This window comes from Cydia fagiglandana, chromosome 5 (assembly GCF_963556715.1).
Source record: "Cydia fagiglandana chromosome 5, ilCydFagi1.1, whole genome shotgun sequence".
In the NCBI taxonomy this organism is placed as follows: Eukaryota; Metazoa; Arthropoda; class Insecta; order Lepidoptera; family Tortricidae; genus Cydia; species Cydia fagiglandana.
In genome coordinates, this window is record NC_085936.1 from 12,435,781 (window position 1) to 12,454,454 (window position 18,674).

The 18,674-nt window shown below is 40.7% G+C and overlaps 1 protein-coding gene across 1 annotated transcript in view; it reads right to left on the reverse strand.

Moving 5' to 3' along the window:
* LOC134664734 (uncharacterized) overlaps window positions 1-18,674 on the reverse strand; it is a 117,343-nt gene that overhangs the window by 34,498 nt on the left and 64,171 nt on the right. Inside the window, exons 7-22 of the mRNA XM_063521481.1 lie at window positions 18,003-18,173; window positions 16,032-16,083; window positions 14,926-15,121; window positions 14,728-14,880; window positions 14,530-14,682; window positions 14,332-14,484; window positions 14,138-14,286; window positions 13,038-13,327; window positions 12,444-12,592; window positions 11,910-12,103; window positions 4,327-4,657; window positions 3,528-3,914; window positions 3,297-3,472; window positions 2,680-2,790; window positions 2,336-2,477; window positions 628-834 (exon numbers count right to left, since the gene is read on the reverse strand). Coding sequence (XP_063377551.1) covers window positions 628-834; window positions 2,336-2,477; window positions 2,680-2,790; window positions 3,297-3,472; window positions 3,528-3,914; window positions 4,327-4,657; window positions 11,910-12,103; window positions 12,444-12,592; window positions 13,038-13,327; window positions 14,138-14,286; window positions 14,332-14,484; window positions 14,530-14,682; window positions 14,728-14,880; window positions 14,926-15,121; window positions 16,032-16,083; window positions 18,003-18,173 — 3,014 coding nt within the window. The remainder of the gene's footprint in view (window positions 1-627; window positions 835-2,335; window positions 2,478-2,679; window positions 2,791-3,296; window positions 3,473-3,527; window positions 3,915-4,326; window positions 4,658-11,909; window positions 12,104-12,443; window positions 12,593-13,037; window positions 13,328-14,137; window positions 14,287-14,331; window positions 14,485-14,529; window positions 14,683-14,727; window positions 14,881-14,925; window positions 15,122-16,031; window positions 16,084-18,002; window positions 18,174-18,674) is intronic.

The following is an 18,674-nucleotide window of genomic DNA, read 5'->3' on the forward strand; positions in this document are numbered from 1 at the left end:
TTGTTAGAAAACCTATTAGAAAATTAAGCTATTGGAAAATTAAAATAATGGGAAAAACGATTTTCGGACGAGACAGCTAGTACACACTCATACGTAAGTGCATATGTACATAGACGTAAAAGTATTAAGTATGGCTTAATCATCTGCACGATCAGTTTATTTATTGCATCGCTTTGTAAGTGATTACAAGAGTGAGTTTATACAAACAATTATAGGCTAATAATGACCAATATACGAGTATCTCTAAATGTTTCATAACATTGCTCTGTCATCCTTGTACTGTAAGCTTTACCTTTTAATTTCCTAAGAGTTCAGCTAGAAACAATGTACTTTTAATGCACTATTTTGTTTTGTTACCAAAAGCAAATATTCAATGACTGTTTCTTGTATATGTGTTTCTGTGTTAACTCCGAAATATCACACGTAATACTCACCCGATGTTAGACAGGCTGGTGCTGCTGGCCGTGAGCGAGTCCGTGGTGCTCTTGCACTGCGCCATGGCGGCCAGCTGTCGGTCCAGGAAGTTGTTCTGCTCGAGCAGCTGACTCCACTGGCGCACGGCGGTCTTGGACGAGGAGAGCTCCTGGCTAATTACCTATATAGCCAATGTAATTATACTACACTCACCCGATGTTAGACAGGCTGGTGTTGCTGGCCGTGAGCGACTCCGTGGTGCTCTTGCCCTGCGCCATGGCGGCCAGCTGTCGGTCCAGGAAGTTGTTCTGCTCGAGCAGCTGACTCCACTGGCGCACGGCGGTCTTGGACGAGGAGAGCTCCTGGCGGAGCTGACGCTCATCCAGCGAGTTGAGCCCGCTGCGTAGAGAGCTGTCTAGCCTGGTGGGTATAAGGATACGGTTAGATTCAGTCATCTACGTGTACCTACTGTGAAAGTATGGCGAATAGAAAAGGCAAAAGTCATTTACGTATATCTCAGGACTGGCCTTACGGGCAATAAAATAGGTGCATGTATGGGGCCAATACATCGCTACAATACGCTTTAGACTTCACTGTTTGCTTGAATTCGTGAGTGAGACGGCTGATTTTTATTACCATTTGTACCGTACCTATATAAGGCCCATCCTTAGAGATACCTATACCTACGATAGTACGTCAGTGGCAAAAGTGTAATTTTGTTCGATTTACAATTTGGTTTCATTTGCTCGAATCGTTATGAGTTTTTTTAGACCAAACTAGTGTCCTAAGATACATTAGCTTTTCCTGGAAAAACTTGCTTTAAATACCTTGCTTGATACTAGTTCGGGCCGAAAACCCGAATTTCCCTTTCTTAATATTGCAATATTTATACCAGATCTCGTCCATATATCGTCCAAATGGGTAATTAAAGGACGACATAAATTAACCGTTTATGAGGTGCTGATAAATATAAGGAAGAGCTGTGTTAATTGGCGGAAACGAGCTTCCTTGTTTCCGCCATTAAGAAGCGGCATCTGTCGTGTCGTGAAGTAAAATGGAGCCACCACTTCAAAGACAACACGCGAGGAAAAATTTTTACTGTCTCCGAAGTTAATATAAATTAATGGCTTTTATGTTTATATACGCGTCTACGTTACATTAAAATAAACAAATAAAATGCAATAATACACAATGATTAAATACATTAAAGTTATCTTCCATCTACGTTACATACTTTTCTATAGAATATTTTTATTCATTATCATTCAAATTTGAATCACCATCACCAGATGAAATTATACATTAGAAATGGTGGTATAGTGGTAGAAAACCCGGATTTACCTAACATTTAAGTATTATCTATAGCCATGTAGTATTTTAATAGGACAACTAGCATTCTATGGTCACTGGTTCGTAACGACATTACATTGACATTTTATAATGTCAACATCTCCCACTGATATCCATTTCTAGACAGTCATCCCACGGATTTCTACTTAATGACTCTATTTTGAACAAGGTCGCAGTTGCAATATTTGTTTGGACGTATTATAATTGAAATTATAAAATTAAGTTCTCGTTTAAGTTATCATTCTACAGTTTCCGCACGAACTCTCATTCGCCCGCTGTTTCGAAGCCCGGTCACTATTATTTTTCAAACAGGATGGGACTGGTGTCATCTCAATACAATTTTGTAACCGCATAATTCGTAAGGTTATAAAATGTATGATGATGCATCTGTTACCAATGCTGTTTTTGACAAATACGTTAGTAAACAATAATGCAGGCGTTATTCATAAAATCGCTAGGCCTCGATTAGCAATTAATCGTTTGTTTTATTCTGTAATTTTGAAGTATGTATTTGCAAGAAAGGGATAAAACATAAATTAACTAATTGAGGCTTGTGATTCTTGTATAATACCTTTCGATGTAATCGTCGACGCTCTGCAGGCTGGTGACGGATCGCGCGAGGTCATTGTCCATCATCAGGTCATCGGAGGCCAGGCTGGATAACGTGTCCAGAGAAGGTGTCCGTTCTGCGCCGCCATTCCGCAGCCCGTTTACTAATTAAAAAATAATATCATACCAAACATTACGGGAATTATATTGTCTTTTCAAGATATTTTAAGATCCATAGGCAAAGAAATCTGTAAGTACATAAGTATAACTTATCGAGAAGTATTTTTATACTGAATGACCTAGGCAAGATCTCGTGCATATTTCGTCTAGTAGGGTATAAATATGAAATAAATATAATTTGCCTACCTTTACGATTTCTTTGGGCTAACGGACTAGCGGGGATGCGTTCCCTGGACCTCCTCAGCTGTTTGCTGTTCTCAGATTCCTGCTTGCTTGGTGGGCTCCCCTCGTTGTTTTCTGTAAAAACGATTTATAATCACAATTTTGCAATCAGCGACCAATACACCATCCTGAGGTAAGTAAGATTTATTTGATAAACGTCCTAATTTCTCACTGGTTATAATACCAATAGTTGTGGTCATGTCTATCATATCAAGGAATTAAGACAAAAGGGGACGACCGCTTTACCATACAAACGTAATCCTCATTTTGCTCCCTGGATATATTGACATTTTATGGAAAATATTTTTACATCTGGTCGAAGAAATCCGAACCGTCCGAAAGCGATAAGGACCTCAAGATGTAGATAGGCGTGCCCGGTGACTACGATTCGTATCGACAAGTTACAGGGGACTCTTGTTACTTACTCCTGAACAGCAGGGCTGGCTGCTCGGCGATCTCGTCGTCGAAGAAATCCCGGCCGTCCGAGAGCGACAGGGACCCTGAGGCGTGCGTGGGTGTGCCCGGTGACTCTGGCGACACTTTCTTGCTGTCCTCGCCGTTCCGCGTCTCTAGATACTCACTCCTGAACAGCAGGGCTGGCTGGTCGGCGATCTCGTCGTCGAAGAAATCCCGGCCGTCCGAGAGCGACAGGGACCCTGAGGCGTGCGTGGGCGTGCCCGGTGACTCTGGCGACACTTTCTTGCTGTCCTCGCCGTTCCGCGTCTCTAGATACTCACTCCTGAACAGCAGGGGCTGGCTGGTCGGCGATCTCGTCGTCGAAGAAATCCCGGCCGTCTGAGAGCGACAGGGACCCTGAGGCGTGCGTGGGCGTGCCCGGTGACTCTGGCGACACTTTCTTGCTGTCCTCGCCGTTCCGCGTCTCTAGATACTCACTCCTGAACAGCAGGGCTGGCTGGTCGGCGATCTCGTCGTCGAAGAAATCCCGGCCGTCCGAGAGCGACAGGGACCCTGAGGCGTGCGTGGGCGTGCCCGGTGACTCTGGCGACACTTTCTTGCTGTCCTCGCCGTTCCGCGTCTCTAGATACTCACTCCTGAACAGCAGGGCTGGCTGGTCGGCGATCTCGTCGTCGAAGAAATCCCGGCCGTCCGAGAGCGACAGGGACCCTGAGGCGTGCGTGGGCGTGCCCGGTGACTCTGGCGACACGTTCTTGCTGTCCTCGCCGTTCCGCGTCTCTTCGCTGGTGAAAAATAAGAAAATTAAAGTAACAATTTATAACGGAGATATCATCATCAGACATCAAAAGGCTTCGGACGTAAATGCCTAAGGATGATACATAATATGTGGAATTTGGACTCCTAAGAGAGAAATTTTAAGCTTTTGTATAAGAAACACCAATGTTTTGGATTTTTTAACTAGTGTTTTGGGGGCAGCGGGTGAGCGGGGCGCGCCGCTTTCACGTATGAAACGCTCACGCCCCGCCCGGAAAACGAGCCTGTGTGACGGAACCTTTAATCTAACATTCAAGTTTTTTACTAACTTGACCAACCTTAAATCAATATTTCCGACTAGGTTCAGTGTTTTACACTACGCCTTTCAAAAACACGCCAGACTTTGAATTACATTGATGTTTAAGGAACTAGAAGACTTACACAACTTCATTGGCAGTCTGCAACAGTTCCCCATCCACACCATCCTCATCAGCAGGTTCCGGCGACTTGGTCTTAGTATTAGCGGTCTGATACGCCGACGAGATCGACGGCGGGTCTCTCTCAACCACCAGCTCGTTCACCGAGTCGCTAGTACTGGTGGAAGAGATGAGGCTGTCCGCTGGAGAGGTCTCGTCGTCCAATAGGCTCTGGGTGGAAATCTCTAGAGCTGATATGTCGAATTTGGAGTCTTCTAAAGTGAGCGTTAGGTGGTGGTCAGCGCTTTGGTTTGTGCAAGTGCTTGTTGTGCTGTAATTGGAGCTTGTCATTGAACCTGTAAACAAAATTATTATGTATAGCTAGTTAGGCCAAGCAATAAAAAGGTATAGAGGGAAATGCTTGGAACACAATTTTTGACTCCGTAACTTGGACTAGTTAGGAGGTGAACTTATCAAAAGTCCCCGGTCGTAGCCTTTGAGCTGGGGGGAGAGGGGGTAAGAAGTCCCATTTTTTGGTTTCTAACTTAATTATATCTTGGAAACTTTGCGTCTTAGCGACATGACTATTTAGAGAAACCGAAAAGTTTTCGGGATATTCTCTCTTCAAAGTTTATAGGGGGCTCTTAATTTTATCTTGACTTGTAAATCAGTACAATAATATGGCGATGACTTATTTATATATTTATTTATTGTTCCATAAAAAAATTGTACAGCATTACAGTGAAAACTAGGGCACAATACAAATGGATAAATAAAAGTATAAATAACAGGAACATATCATAATTATTAATAATTTCAAGTGACATCCAGAGTTTCACAATACAACTGACATGTACGACATATGCCCAGGGGCCAAATTCGACACGTACAACTGTCAGATTTCGCATCCATGTCAAATCAACAGTTGATTTTATTGCATACTGAGTGTTGATTCCATCAACGGTGGATAATATCATTTGGTACAACCAAAACCATCCAAAACTCAACTCTAAACTAAGGGTGGTTCGGTTTGGTTTGCTTGTCACCCTAACTGTGGATTGTTAATGTCAAATTTTGACATTGTACGTATTCGAGGACTTATGATTTTTCCCCCATCAACGGGAGATCAACACGATACGTCAAACGTCGCTTGTCGAATACCAACCCTGGGCAGTTGCAAAAATATCACTTTCTGGTGCCCATTACAGAAGCCAGTTCGAAAGTCTTAGTACTCGCACGGCACGGCCGGAGACCGGAGAGTTTATGTATGGCAATGAAAATATAAATATCAATATAAAATAAAACTCATCGCGCAGATGGTTTTTAGGGTTCCGTACCCAAAGGGTAAAACGGGACCCTATTACTAAGACTTCGCTGTCCGTCCGTCCGTCCGTCTGTCACCAGGCTGTATCTCACGAACCGTGATAGCTAGACAGTTGAAATTTTCACAGATGATGTATTTTTGTTGCCGCTATAACAACAAATACTAAAAACAGAATAAAATAAAGATTTAAATGGGGCTCCCATACAGCAAACGTGATTTTTGACCAAAGTTAAGCAACGTCGGGAGTGGTCAGTACTTGGATGGGTGACCGTTTTTTTTTTGCTTTTTTTTGTTTCTATTTTTTTGCATTGTGGTACGGAACCCTTCGTGCGCGAGTCCGACTCGCACTTGCCCGGTTTTTTAACGACTCAAACGTTGGCAGTGGAAAAATTTTGGTTCATAAAACGCCGCATTTAATCTGGTACAACGGCTAATATATGTACATAATATGTAGAGCTATTACTTATATTATTCCTTTATTTATCTTGGGTCTTATATCAGTATTAAATATGTATTAAGTATTGATAACTTATTAATGCCAATATTTCTCTGTGTGATTAGATATTTATTAAGGGGGTCCCCCACGCCAATGACCTTCGATCTGAATCCCTTAGTTTTCTAATGTTTTTTGTAGCTAGCTTATCATATTAACAGCAACGGCTTTAAGCAATATAGTATCCCATATTTACTTTAAAGTTCATTGTCTTCGAGATATTTGGCATCAAAGTTGAACAATTTTAGGCTAAAAAACTGGTTTTCTGGCCATAACTTTTGTGTTAATTAGTTTTAAATTAAAACCTTGGACACGATTTTCGAGACTTCAAAGACGAACCCAAATATGTGGATTTCGTACATGTAAGATCCTACACTGCAAACTAGATACGAAAAAAGTGTTTTTTAAGACTATGTTTAAAAAATTCATAAAAAAATAAGTATTAATTTTTTTCAAAATACGGTGGACAAAACCGGAGATAAAAGATTGAAGAACCGATAACCGTTTGCCTTATAATTGTATCTGTAGTGCAAAAAAAGAAGATACGATTCAAAACTTGTCAAAAATCGTTGAAAACGTCGGGTAGCCCCCTTATGGAAAAATATTAAAACCAATTTCAAAACTGCTTTCCTGATTACATTTTGATTACTTGATCGGGTTGGGTGGGTGCTACTTGTTTGTTGGTTAAGGTTACATTCAAATAGAAGCGTTGACGCAGATACTTATTGTCACCATCAACTCCCTTGATAAATCGCTGCCGCATTGCTGTCGCATTTAGAACATAGAAGCTAGAACGTCCAATCTGTCACTCATTTATCAAGGAGATTTGAAGGAGAGACATTGGCATCGCTCGTCGTCCATGGTATAATAATATACTCCGCCTGGTACTCTCTTCCCGTCTTTTCGTGGTCACGTGACTGACACAAGCCTACGTCATCATGTGACAGCGCTATATGATAATATGCGACAGCGCTATATAAAGTGGCAATGTTATTGTGACGTAGGCTTGTGTCACTCTGGGAAGGGAAGACCATGTTTTATTAGACTATGCTCACGTCCATAGTTTGCAGCTAACACTATAACAGCAATGCTTCTGCATCCGACATCCGAATTTGACCTTTAAGAGTATGCTCGTGTAATCGTTTACTCGCTCGTGTAATCTTTTACAGTAATTACTTAGGTAATGTTTCATACGACCTTTTGCTGCAATTTATCATAATTTTACTATTATTAAGTATGTTTATCAAAACTGATGGATTTTTAAATAATCAAATTCATCATAGTCATTAATTTTTATTGTAACTTCAATCGTAGCAACATCACCATGTTTCAAAAATTAAATATGTATGTGTTTATAACTTTATTTTACTCTTATAACAACATTATAATGGCAGAACAATATTTTAACATTCTAAGCTATAAAAATTGTACCGATCCAGACTTGCCTTATGTGGATAATTTGCCTTTCATTGTAAACGTCGAACTATATAACAACAGCAACGGTTACAACATGGGAAGAGGAAATGTAACAGTCAAAGAAGATTTGAAAGCAGAAGGCAAGAGCGGCACTTGACGATTTGGCCTCGAAATAGGAAACCAAATCATTTGGAAATACAGAATGAGAAATTTGAGATGCAATAACTTCATCGGAAAGAAGTTGTTTAGTCTCTATCGGATTAAACACCAGAAAAACTGCGACGTTAAGAAAGGATTCTACAGCTTTAATAATGTAAATTACTCATATTTACTATTTAATGAGGTTAAAGGTATGGAGCTATTGACTTGTGGTAAAGCGGCGATCTGGATGGATATCCGAACTAAAACACACACTCTTGGCTGCTGGATCATTCGTTACTCACTTGGCGTTTGTACGAAAAACAAACGGGAATAAGATTTTTTGTTGTTAATGTGTTACCTACAATAAAAGGTTATTCGATCGTTTGTGTATTTCTATAAAAAAAAAACAACAGGACAAGTGCAGGTCGGACTTGCCCACTAAGGGTTCCATACATTTTTTTTTACAAATTTATGTATTTCAAGTTTTTCCCTGTACCTGTAGTAAGTATAAGACGATATATTATTACTTGCCAAGCTTCAGAGCCAACGATAGTAGGTAGTAGTAGAACAACGGAAAGTATTCTATTACATAATTTTGATTCTCTAGCGAGAGTGTCGAACTACACGTTTTTTGCGGCATAAACGGCTGTGTCTTTTTTTTATGTTAACTTAGAAGTTTGATTATTTCACAGCTTCAAGAAACTGTAGACCTCAGTAAAACTATGGTTTTACTTTTACCTCGATACCTCCACGCGCTCCCGAGATCACCCATACTTTATTGACAGACATACGCACGAACGGACAACGAAGTGATCCTATAAGAGTTCCGTTTTTTCGTTTTGAGGTATGTACGGAAGCCTCAAAATGATTATAATTTAACTTTCTCATTCCACGCCGAAAATAATTGATGCTGTAGTTGGGTCAATTTCTGAACACGATTTTTTTTCTGTCCGTGATGAAAATCGCGGGTTAGCATCAAATAATACTTACCATTTTTTTTTTACATAAAGAAGCCACACTTTCACACCGGGTTCCGTATGAATTCACTGATTAATTGGTTTTTAGAGTACACTTAAAAATACCTAAAGGCTCAAATTACTACTCCCGTGCCCTGTCCGGAATCTACTTTTGAGCATAATGAAAAATCCTACGAAAAATTCTACATTAGTATCACTAATTTAGTGTCAAATACTTAAACTAGATGATATTTACTATCACTGAGCACATACACTATTAACTTCATTGTGGTAAATAACTCGTGATCGAAGTTTAAATTTTGTCCGAGCGCGCGAGTAAAATTTCGTCGGCAAAACTCAAAGGGCTGTCACAGCCGACGTCTGTATCTGAACCGCCTCGTGTCCCGCCTCACCTGTACTGGCAGTATTCGGCTAATTCTCAAATCAAGCGGATATACGTCAAGCCGCGGCGTGTTCGAGCAAATCGCATAAATATTTCGGAATCCGGGTGGGCGACAATTTTTTTCTAATTTCGATGCCCCTTATAAATTTTATTTCCCACATAGCTTTTCAAAAATAATTGTCATATTTAGGAGCCCTTTATGTATCTTTATGTAAGCGATAACATAACAGTTTGGTTAAACACGATTTAAATTTTTGGCGAATTTTTTTATTACGAATTCTAATTTCCGTGCCCTAATTCCCATAGAATATTTACCTAAAACAGCTGATTAAGTGGCACGGGAATTAGAAAGTATTACATTTATTGTCAACAAATTTTTAATTGGGGGCACTGTAAGTTAATTGGCAATGTTTACGTCATATTATTATTACATATATATATATTGGCATTGAATATATATTATATGTAATAATAATATAACGTATACCTTTCTATTTTATATTTAAGGAAATCTCAGAGAATGCACAAAAATCTATGAACGGTTTTTTAGTATAAGTACTATAGTACATACTTACAGGGTGGACCCGAATAACCCGGGCAATTTTAATACGTAAGGTAAGATGGGGTAAGACGACACTAGGGTAAGACTATCACTTGTATGGAATCCTCGTACTGTTAGTCTTGCGCCACCTTACCTTATTCAATTATCATATTAAAATATTATATAAACATAAAACTATTTTTGGAATTATTACATATTATAATACCCGTACCAAAGGTTACATGAAACAAAATGAATCAAATTTACAATGGTTTTATTTTGTAAATTTGACAGCTGACAGCGTAAGCCGTATAAAGTTTAAATATCTGGGATACCGAGCTTTGCTCGGAAAACATATACCTACCTAAAAACTCAAAAATGCGCGTTTTCCCAGAGACACCTAGCTAGATCGATTTTTCATCCCAGAAAACGCCCATATATGATCAAATTTCATCGAAATCGTTAGAGCTGTTTCCGAGATCCCCGAAATATATACAAGAATTGCTCGTTTAATAGATTAGTTGTTATAAATTAGCTTTTCTAATAGGTACAAGAAAAATTAAATATATCCTATTCTTACTATATTATAAATGCGAAAGTATCTCTGTCTGTCTGTCTGTTATCTCGTCACGCTTAAGCCGCTGAAACAATATCATCTTGATAATACATATTTGGCATGGAGATAGTTTGAGGCCTGAAGAAGGACAAAGGATCTGGGGGCACGGCTGTGCCACCGCCAAGTCGAGCAAAACAAAGTGGCACGGCCGTACCATCAAATCTCAATAACATTCTATCTAAATAACATTTAATTTGAGCATGTAGTCTAAGAATTAATACACTTTAAAATCCCTTAGTTTTGTCACTGGCACAATCACTCTCAATCAATATTATTTTAAGGTACTTCTAGCATACCCACAAGTTCCAAATTTGAAACGTAATTAGGTTTTAGCTTTTTAAGACAATAAAAATCTAATAATACTCCAATATTAGTCACGTTCTAAAGATAACTGCATAATTAAGTTTGTAATCCTATAGAAATATATGCGATAACAACGTTACCTTTTAGTTCTTACAATTAGTAGGGAAAGTAAAGGTACACTACGATAGACGATGTGAGTATGAATAAAGATAGTAGATAGTGAGTATTATGATATGTGTATACATAGTATCAGTATGTTATGGGTATGTTTACCCGAAAAGAAGGACAGCCTACAAAAAGAGATGGGATCATTCCAATTCATGTAAAAAGATGCAAATCTCGCAACGCAGTTCTTCTACTCTACTACAAAAAAGTTTTGGGATGTAATGTGAAACCAAGTCGGTTATTTTAGTCAGTGCCAGGGGGTATTTTGTAAGCAAGTTTTTTTTATGAAGATTATGATATTTTTGAGAAATTACTTAACCAACCTACACTTTGAAGATTTTCCCGCAGGGCAGGGACACCCCGTATACCTATATGTAAAGTAAGGCGGGGTAAGACTAACTTAGTTTATTTTGATCGGGGCAAGACTAACAGTATGAGGAATCCATACAAGTGATAGTCTTACCCCGATGATAGTCTTACCCCACCTTACCTCATATGTGTTCAAACAATTTTTTGGGTTATTAATTTATGAAGGCAGCATATTCGATTTCTTCAGATTAACTTACACAATAACTTCTCCTCACTGTGCCCCTATTTATTTCTTAGTATCATTTGCTATAAGACCATATACCAGATCATACACCTTGTACCTATCTACATGCAGATACATAATGACACTTTTTGATGAATAGTTTTGTATGTAAAGGCGGACAAGTTTACGAAACTACTCAAAGTATTGTTTTGAAATATGTACATTTTACTAAGAAAGAGAGATTAGTTGCCATTAAGATAAAGGAAAGGATTAGTCAAATACGTAGTTTTTAGTGTAACATACTTTCGTAGATTTGTCGTTCGAAACTAAAATTAAAGAAGGTAAATATGTCCGATGCCACTTCAGTATGGTTGCAGTATATTATTGCAGATTAAAATATACATAAATAATAGTTTTAAGTACCAAAATAAGTTAAGAAAACAATTCCCGTGCCGTGTTCTAATTTCCGTCCTAGTAAAATCTAATTTCCATGGACACACTAATTCCCGTGCCCTGACCAAAATTTTAAATTTAATTAACTTTTATAGTTTTATGAATATTTTTATCCCATAAGAAAATTAATATTTATTATATTTTTTATCAAATTCTCAGCATATTTTTTTTTGTGTAATGTTGGTATTTCAAAATTCCATGGAAATTAGACAAAAATGCTCGTTTGGTGAAATTGACCCAGTTAGTGAATGGATCCTGAACTAACCCATCATGGTCCCGCGCAGCGAGTCGTGCTGGCTCAGTGTCAGCGACTTCATGAGCAGTGGATGCGGCACGGGCGGGTCGTCGATCACGATGGTCTTCTTTGGTGGATCGTCGACTTTCGGGAGATCGCCGAGCTTGGACTTGTCATCTTCGCAGCTCGACACGCTCAGCGCGATGGACACGTCGTCCTGAGATCTGAAAGAACATACGAATTATTTATTGGCACTCTTATTGCGATGTCATAATTTCTTTATACTCTTATACATACAATAATACAATAAAGTGTTTACTACTACTACTACTACATACTTATACGCTTCACACTAGTATGATGAGCTTGTCTCCTTCCTCGATACCAAGTATTATCCATTGATCTGCTGCTGTATGAATTATGTATTGTTTTTCACAAACTTCTGGTGCTGGATCTTACGTCAAGTGTTATTTCATTTATACATCTCTAATTAGTCTTTAGATAGACTGCAGGTTCAGCTCAATGCTTTGCAGCTGTCAATTTAAACTTCTGTTATCGACTAACCTGGTAGCCATAGCTTCACCGGCGGCATGGCTCTGCCAAGCGCTGCTGTTGCCGAAGTGACTCTCCTCACTCTTGCATGACGGGCTCGATTCCTTGCTCGATACAGTCGTCGGGGACACCACGCCGCTTGACGATTTGATGAATGAGTTCTGGAATATCAATAACGAGCTTCAATTCAGATTCTATAAGCAACATCAAAGAAATTATATATAATCAAATTAGTCAAACCAATTTGTCAGTCAGTAACAGGAAAACTATACTCATCCTCTTCTTTTGGGTGCTATAATCAAATATGTATAATATCAAATCATTTACATAATTAACAAAGAATACGGGGCCAAGAATTGAGCCTTGCGGTACTTCTTTCGGTATCTTAGTGAAGCTAGATCTGTGTATGTCCTCGTCTATTACTTTTATTTCTACAAACTGTCTCCTATTAGACAAATATGACTTGAACAAGTTTAAGACTTGTCTCCTGATTCCGTGCAATTCTAGCTTTTCAAGCTTTTGAATCAATATATATGATCTATAGCGTCAAAAGCCGCTTTTAAATCGAGGAAGACTTTATAGTCTCAACAGTTTGGTATAGGTTACCTGCTTGTTCAATCTTTCAGGCTGAGCTTTATCCAACACAAACTTCTCTTCATTCTTATAATCCACGGTTTGTATCCGGCTTGGCCTAGTCCTGGTCCGATACCGTTCCAGGGTCGACATGGGGGACTGGCGCGAGCTGTCTGCTACGGGCGATGGCTTGGGCACCACGGGGGAGGGCACGGTGTAGGGGGGAGGGGACGGGGCTTGGTAGATGGGGGAGAGATCTTCATCGAACGTGCTGGGAAGTTTGGGAAGGGGGATCACAGTGTGGCCGGTTATTACTGCGTCATCTGAAACAAGGCATTCAAATTAGGGAATGTACACGGGCGAGGCGGAGGGGTCGCCGCGCACCCGGCGCCGCCCGCGCAACCTGGAGATGGTGATGCGAGGCGCGCACAGCTTCCACCTGCGCGAGCTGCAGGACGACCTCGACATCATGGGTCAGTGAGCCCTTACTATAAGGAGTTGTTCACGTTGTCATGGTATAAGCTCGGCCGTGTCGTATTGGACTCGTGAGTATTGGACTGAATTTGTATGGTGAGAACCGGAAATTCTTGGTTCCAGGACTGATTTTACATATAATAAAGCTTGTACTGGGAGGACACTCTAATTTACATAAAGGTGGCCACTGACGAGCCTTCCCACAGTCCAAATAGCGTGGCTGCAATCCAAAATCAGTCCGTGAATGTCAAAAACGTACAATGTTTAATATTAGGATGCCGTCCATTTGGATGAATCCATTGTAACGGCATCCATTTGGGAGGCTCGTCAGTGGCCTGCTTAAGTATACTTACCTCACTTCAAGTATCGACAATGATATATATATACCTAAAGATCTTCACATATATGCACTTAAATAATTACATTGTCTTGTCATGTGTTGACTTCTACGACAATTAGATATAATTTAATAATTTTTATAACTAAAAGTAGTAGTCGAGTAAAAATGCGATTGGAGTCAGTGTCGCACTGGAATGTTCAAATGTCGAAGTCGAGATTTGAGAGCTGTTAGTGGTCTTGGTCTTCGTTTAACATCGTACCCTGCAGCATCATATGTTAGCATCAGCGTGAACAACTCCTTATAGCAAGGGCTCACTGACCCATGATGTCGAGGTCGTCCTGCAGCTCGCGCAGGTGGAAGCTGTGCGCGCCTCGCATCACCATCTCCAGGTTGCGCGGGCGGCGCCGGGTGCGCGGCGACCCCTCCGCCTCGCCCGTGTACACACCCGAGTCCGACGACACGGCCGAGCTTATACCATGACAACGTGAACAACTCCTTATAGCAAGGGCTCACTGACCCATGATGTTGAGGTCGTCCTGCAGCTCGCGCAGGTGGAAGCTGTGCGCGCCTCGCATCACCATCTCCAGGTTGCGCGGGCGGCGCCGGGTGCGCGGCGACCCCTCCGCCTCGCCCGTGTACACGCCCGAGTCCGACGACACGGCCGAGCTAGCACCATGACAACGTGAACAACTCCTTATAGCAAGCGCTCACTGACCCATGATGTCGAGGTCGTCCTGCAGCTCGCGCAGGTGGAAGCTGTGCGCGCCTCGCATCACCATCTCCAGGTTGCGCGGGCGGCGCCGGGTGCGCGGCGACCCCTCGGCCTCGCCCATGTACACGCCCGAGTCCGACGACACGGCCGAGCTAGCACCATGACAACGTGAACAACTCCTTATAGCAAGCGCTCACTGACCCATGATGTCGAGGTCGTCCTGCAGCTCGCGCAGGTGGAAGCTGTGCGCGCCTCGCATCACCATCTCCAGGTTGCGCGGGCGGCGCCGGGTGCGCGGCGACCCCTCCGCCTTGCCCATGTACACGCCCGAGTCCGACGACACGGCCGAGCTAGCACCACGACAACGTGAACAACTCCTTATAGCAAGCGCTCACTGACCCATGATGTCGAGGTCATCCTGCAGCTCGCGCAGGTGGAAGCTGTGCGCGCCTCGCATCACCATCTCCAGGTTGCGCGGGCGGCGCCGGGTGCGCGGCGACCCCTCCGCCTCGCCCGTGTACACGCCCGAGTCCGACGACACGGCCGAGCTAGCACCTGAATACCATTTCTTTCCATTAGGATGGTATTTCACTAGAAATAGAAGCTATAAGCTATTGGTTAGGGAAGGGGAATGCTCCCGGTACTGGTTTTTTATACAAATACAGTACCGGAACCGGGAATTCCCGGTTCTCGCCATACAAACTCAGTACCGGCAGCATTCCCTAGTTAGGGAAGGTTAGCTTAGAATTTATAATATTTGATTTAAAATTAAAGGGCTAAAAAATAATTATAAAACGCAACTGATCAGTATAACTCTCTTCGGCAGTAGAGAATGTTGAATAAGTATAATTCCACCTGGATAAAATATGATAGAAAAACGTTCGCTTAGCCAATGACATCGAGGCCAGACGGTTTTGTGGAATACCACCGAAAAGATAGCACAAACAGAATCTTAGTCGTCAAGGTTTATTGCCTGAAAAGTGGGACGGTTGTCAAGTACCTACTTATATTCAGATTCTGCTGTCTCTCTTTGAAAATCAGCCACAATTTTTTACTCGAACAAAATTCACTATTACAGTTACATATTAACTGTACAGCCACCAGCAATAATATGTTACTCTTCGAAGGTCGCAAAAATATGTGATACGCTCTTATTTGTAAAGCCATAAGAGCGTGTCACATATTTTTTTGGCCTTCGAAAAGTAACATATTATTGCAGGTGACTGTACACGCATGTACCTCCTACCCGTTTAGGAAAAATGCGCTCACAGAAGTAGAGCCTCTGGTTGTAACTAGATGGCTACTTTTTTTTATTCAGATTAGGTACCTGCACATGTAATATTCATATTGTTTAGATAATATAAATTACAATACCTATCTACACAAAATAATCACATTATGTTAATTTGCTGTATTTAATCATGTTTTAATCGTGCACAACAAAGAATATTATTAAAATTATTACGTAATAATAATTAAATAAATATCGCAACAGTATTACCTTCCCTCCATCCTTCCACGGAAGCAGCGGCTTTTCTATTATTATTCACGACCTGAAAAAGAAAATTCAAATCAAACCCACTTCACTAAACTTCCACTTCACTTAACTGAACCTATACCATGTTACGTTTTTAATTACACAGTTTACAATTCACATATAAATGGCAAAATTAATTATTTATTTAATTAACAAAAGTAAATAAATATTGACCATTGCGACGTGTCATCCAGAGAGCATAGTTCTGAATGAACCCTCGCGCCCTATTCGACACTATGCCCTGTCTGACCTGTGTCGAAATGACCGCTCACTTTAGACATGTTGGTTAACAGGTTCAAAAATAACTGAAAAACTATTCCTACACGCTCATACTACTGGCAACGTATCCGACGATAAATCTACTCACGTATATCTGATGTTATTTCCAATTCTTGTAAATATTGTTTCCAGAAAATTAAACCAGACGTGCATATAGAAAGCCGTCGTGTTACGGTCTAAAACAAATGAGAAATGGTTGCGTAACACTCATGAATTTAAGTTTTAATTGGATTCGTTACAAAATGTGTAATGTACAAGGCAACAGTAATCACAACTCATTTTAGATTGCATCTAGGTATGTAAAGTAGTTACAGTTATAATTGAAAATCTGAACTACCTATGATACCTATCTGCCTGGAGTTTTTTATTTCGATAACCAACGACTAACATTCATTTAAAAATTGTATCTTAAGTTAATTAATCAATACTTATACGAAATAGTTATTTACGATACAAGTGCGAAATCTTTTTCGCACTCCCTTCGGTCGTGTTTTAATTTATCGCCACTCGTTTCGAGTTACCTATTCGCACGTGTATCGTACAACGTTTTACAATACATATGGCACTTTAAACTTTTGACATACTTACGCACGAAAAGTGCTATTTTACGCACTAGGGCGGGAAAATAGGACCATATGTACTGTAAAATGTATTTTGAGTTCAATTAAAACTCTGTGTATCTAATATCGTAATAACTATCTCCGGGTCTTAAATCTCATGTGTATCCCGCTGATGCACTCTGCAACGGTGATATTTTCAGCAGTCGCCGACTCGCTACACAAATAGATGACTGATGACCCACTTCCTAGACCAACCTAAATACTACGTTGTCCAAACTAAAATACGGTTCATTTTCGTTTGTACTGTTAAGTGTCGCGCAACACCAGAAATTCTTTTGTGCGAAGTAAACAAGTAGATGGGCCATTAAAAGAGGGAAGTGTATAAAAATTTATAGCAAGCCAGTGGCTGAAGTAATGGTCGTGTGTATGGACCTACCACGAAGATGCCGTCGTAAACTGAAGCTAAATTGTCTTCGAAATGGCCGAAATAGGTTTTGAAATCAGAAGACTTTTTTTCATACTTAAATATGTCACCAAACTTACGATACGCAGTGAAGGAATATATAAACCACTGAAAACGCAATGAATTTACCTTGTTAAGAAACTTAATTTACTTATACCTAGTACAAATGTTATTTTATTTCTAAGTGGACAACGACTTGTGGCTTCTTCGGGTCTAGGTTGATTTTTCCTGATTTCACATGATAATTTAGACAGTTCAGTATGAACCCTGCGCCAGCTCTTATAAATCAACCTACACCTACTTCTTGTTGCATATGCTTGCCTACTTACTCGTAGTATACGGATTTATATATTCATTAAAATTCCCAAGGGTGCCTTTTTATCTGTTAAATTAATTAAAACACAAAACAAACAACAATACTTGCTTGAATGCAAAATGGCGCAAACAAGTCATTAAATTAATATTAAACTAATGGTTAATTACCTACACTTGCTTCTTACGCGTTGCTGTTTTCGCCATTAAAATATCTTACGGTCTTAGTAATTTAGTATCAAGATCATTGCACCTAACCACTTAGGGGTACCGAGATCAGTGTGGCAATAAGTTTGTGGCGATACCATTCGGTTTACTTACTTGTTTAGCATTCTTGGTATTGTCGATGTGCTTGACAGCAGGATACTGCGGGCGCGGCAGCTGGTTGGTTTGCAGGGTGTACTTCCCCGCCAGCTTGTCGCAGGGAGTCTGGGAGCGCGTGGCGGAAGGCGCTCTTGGACATTCGAACCGCGTCTGTTTGGGACGACCTTCCTGCAAAAAGAGTTATACAAACATGCAATAAATCAGCGGTATTAATTAACCTACTTACTAGCCTATATAAAAAAACCGGACAAGTGCGAGTCGGACTCGCCCACCGAGGGTTCCGTACTTATTAGTATTTGTTGTTATAGCGGCAACAGAAATATATACATCATCTGTGAAAATTTCAACTGTCTAGCTATCACGGTTCCTGAGATACAGCCTGGTGACAGACGGACGGACGCACAGCGGAGTCTTAGTAATAGGGTCCCGTTTTACCCTTTGAGTACGGAACTCTAAAAAGGAGGCAGTCTATACTTCCCAGGAGATTATGTAATGAAACAAACTACGGTACCAATTACCATCGCATAATCTGTGTCATCTGTGTCAGATGTTTTAAGCAGCACCCCGGTTACGGTCGACACTTGCGTTCGTGGCTGTAAAGCCCTATTACGAGAGAGGATCCCTCGGCCACAAACGTAGCAGGCGGGCGGGGGATGGAGGCCTGCTCGT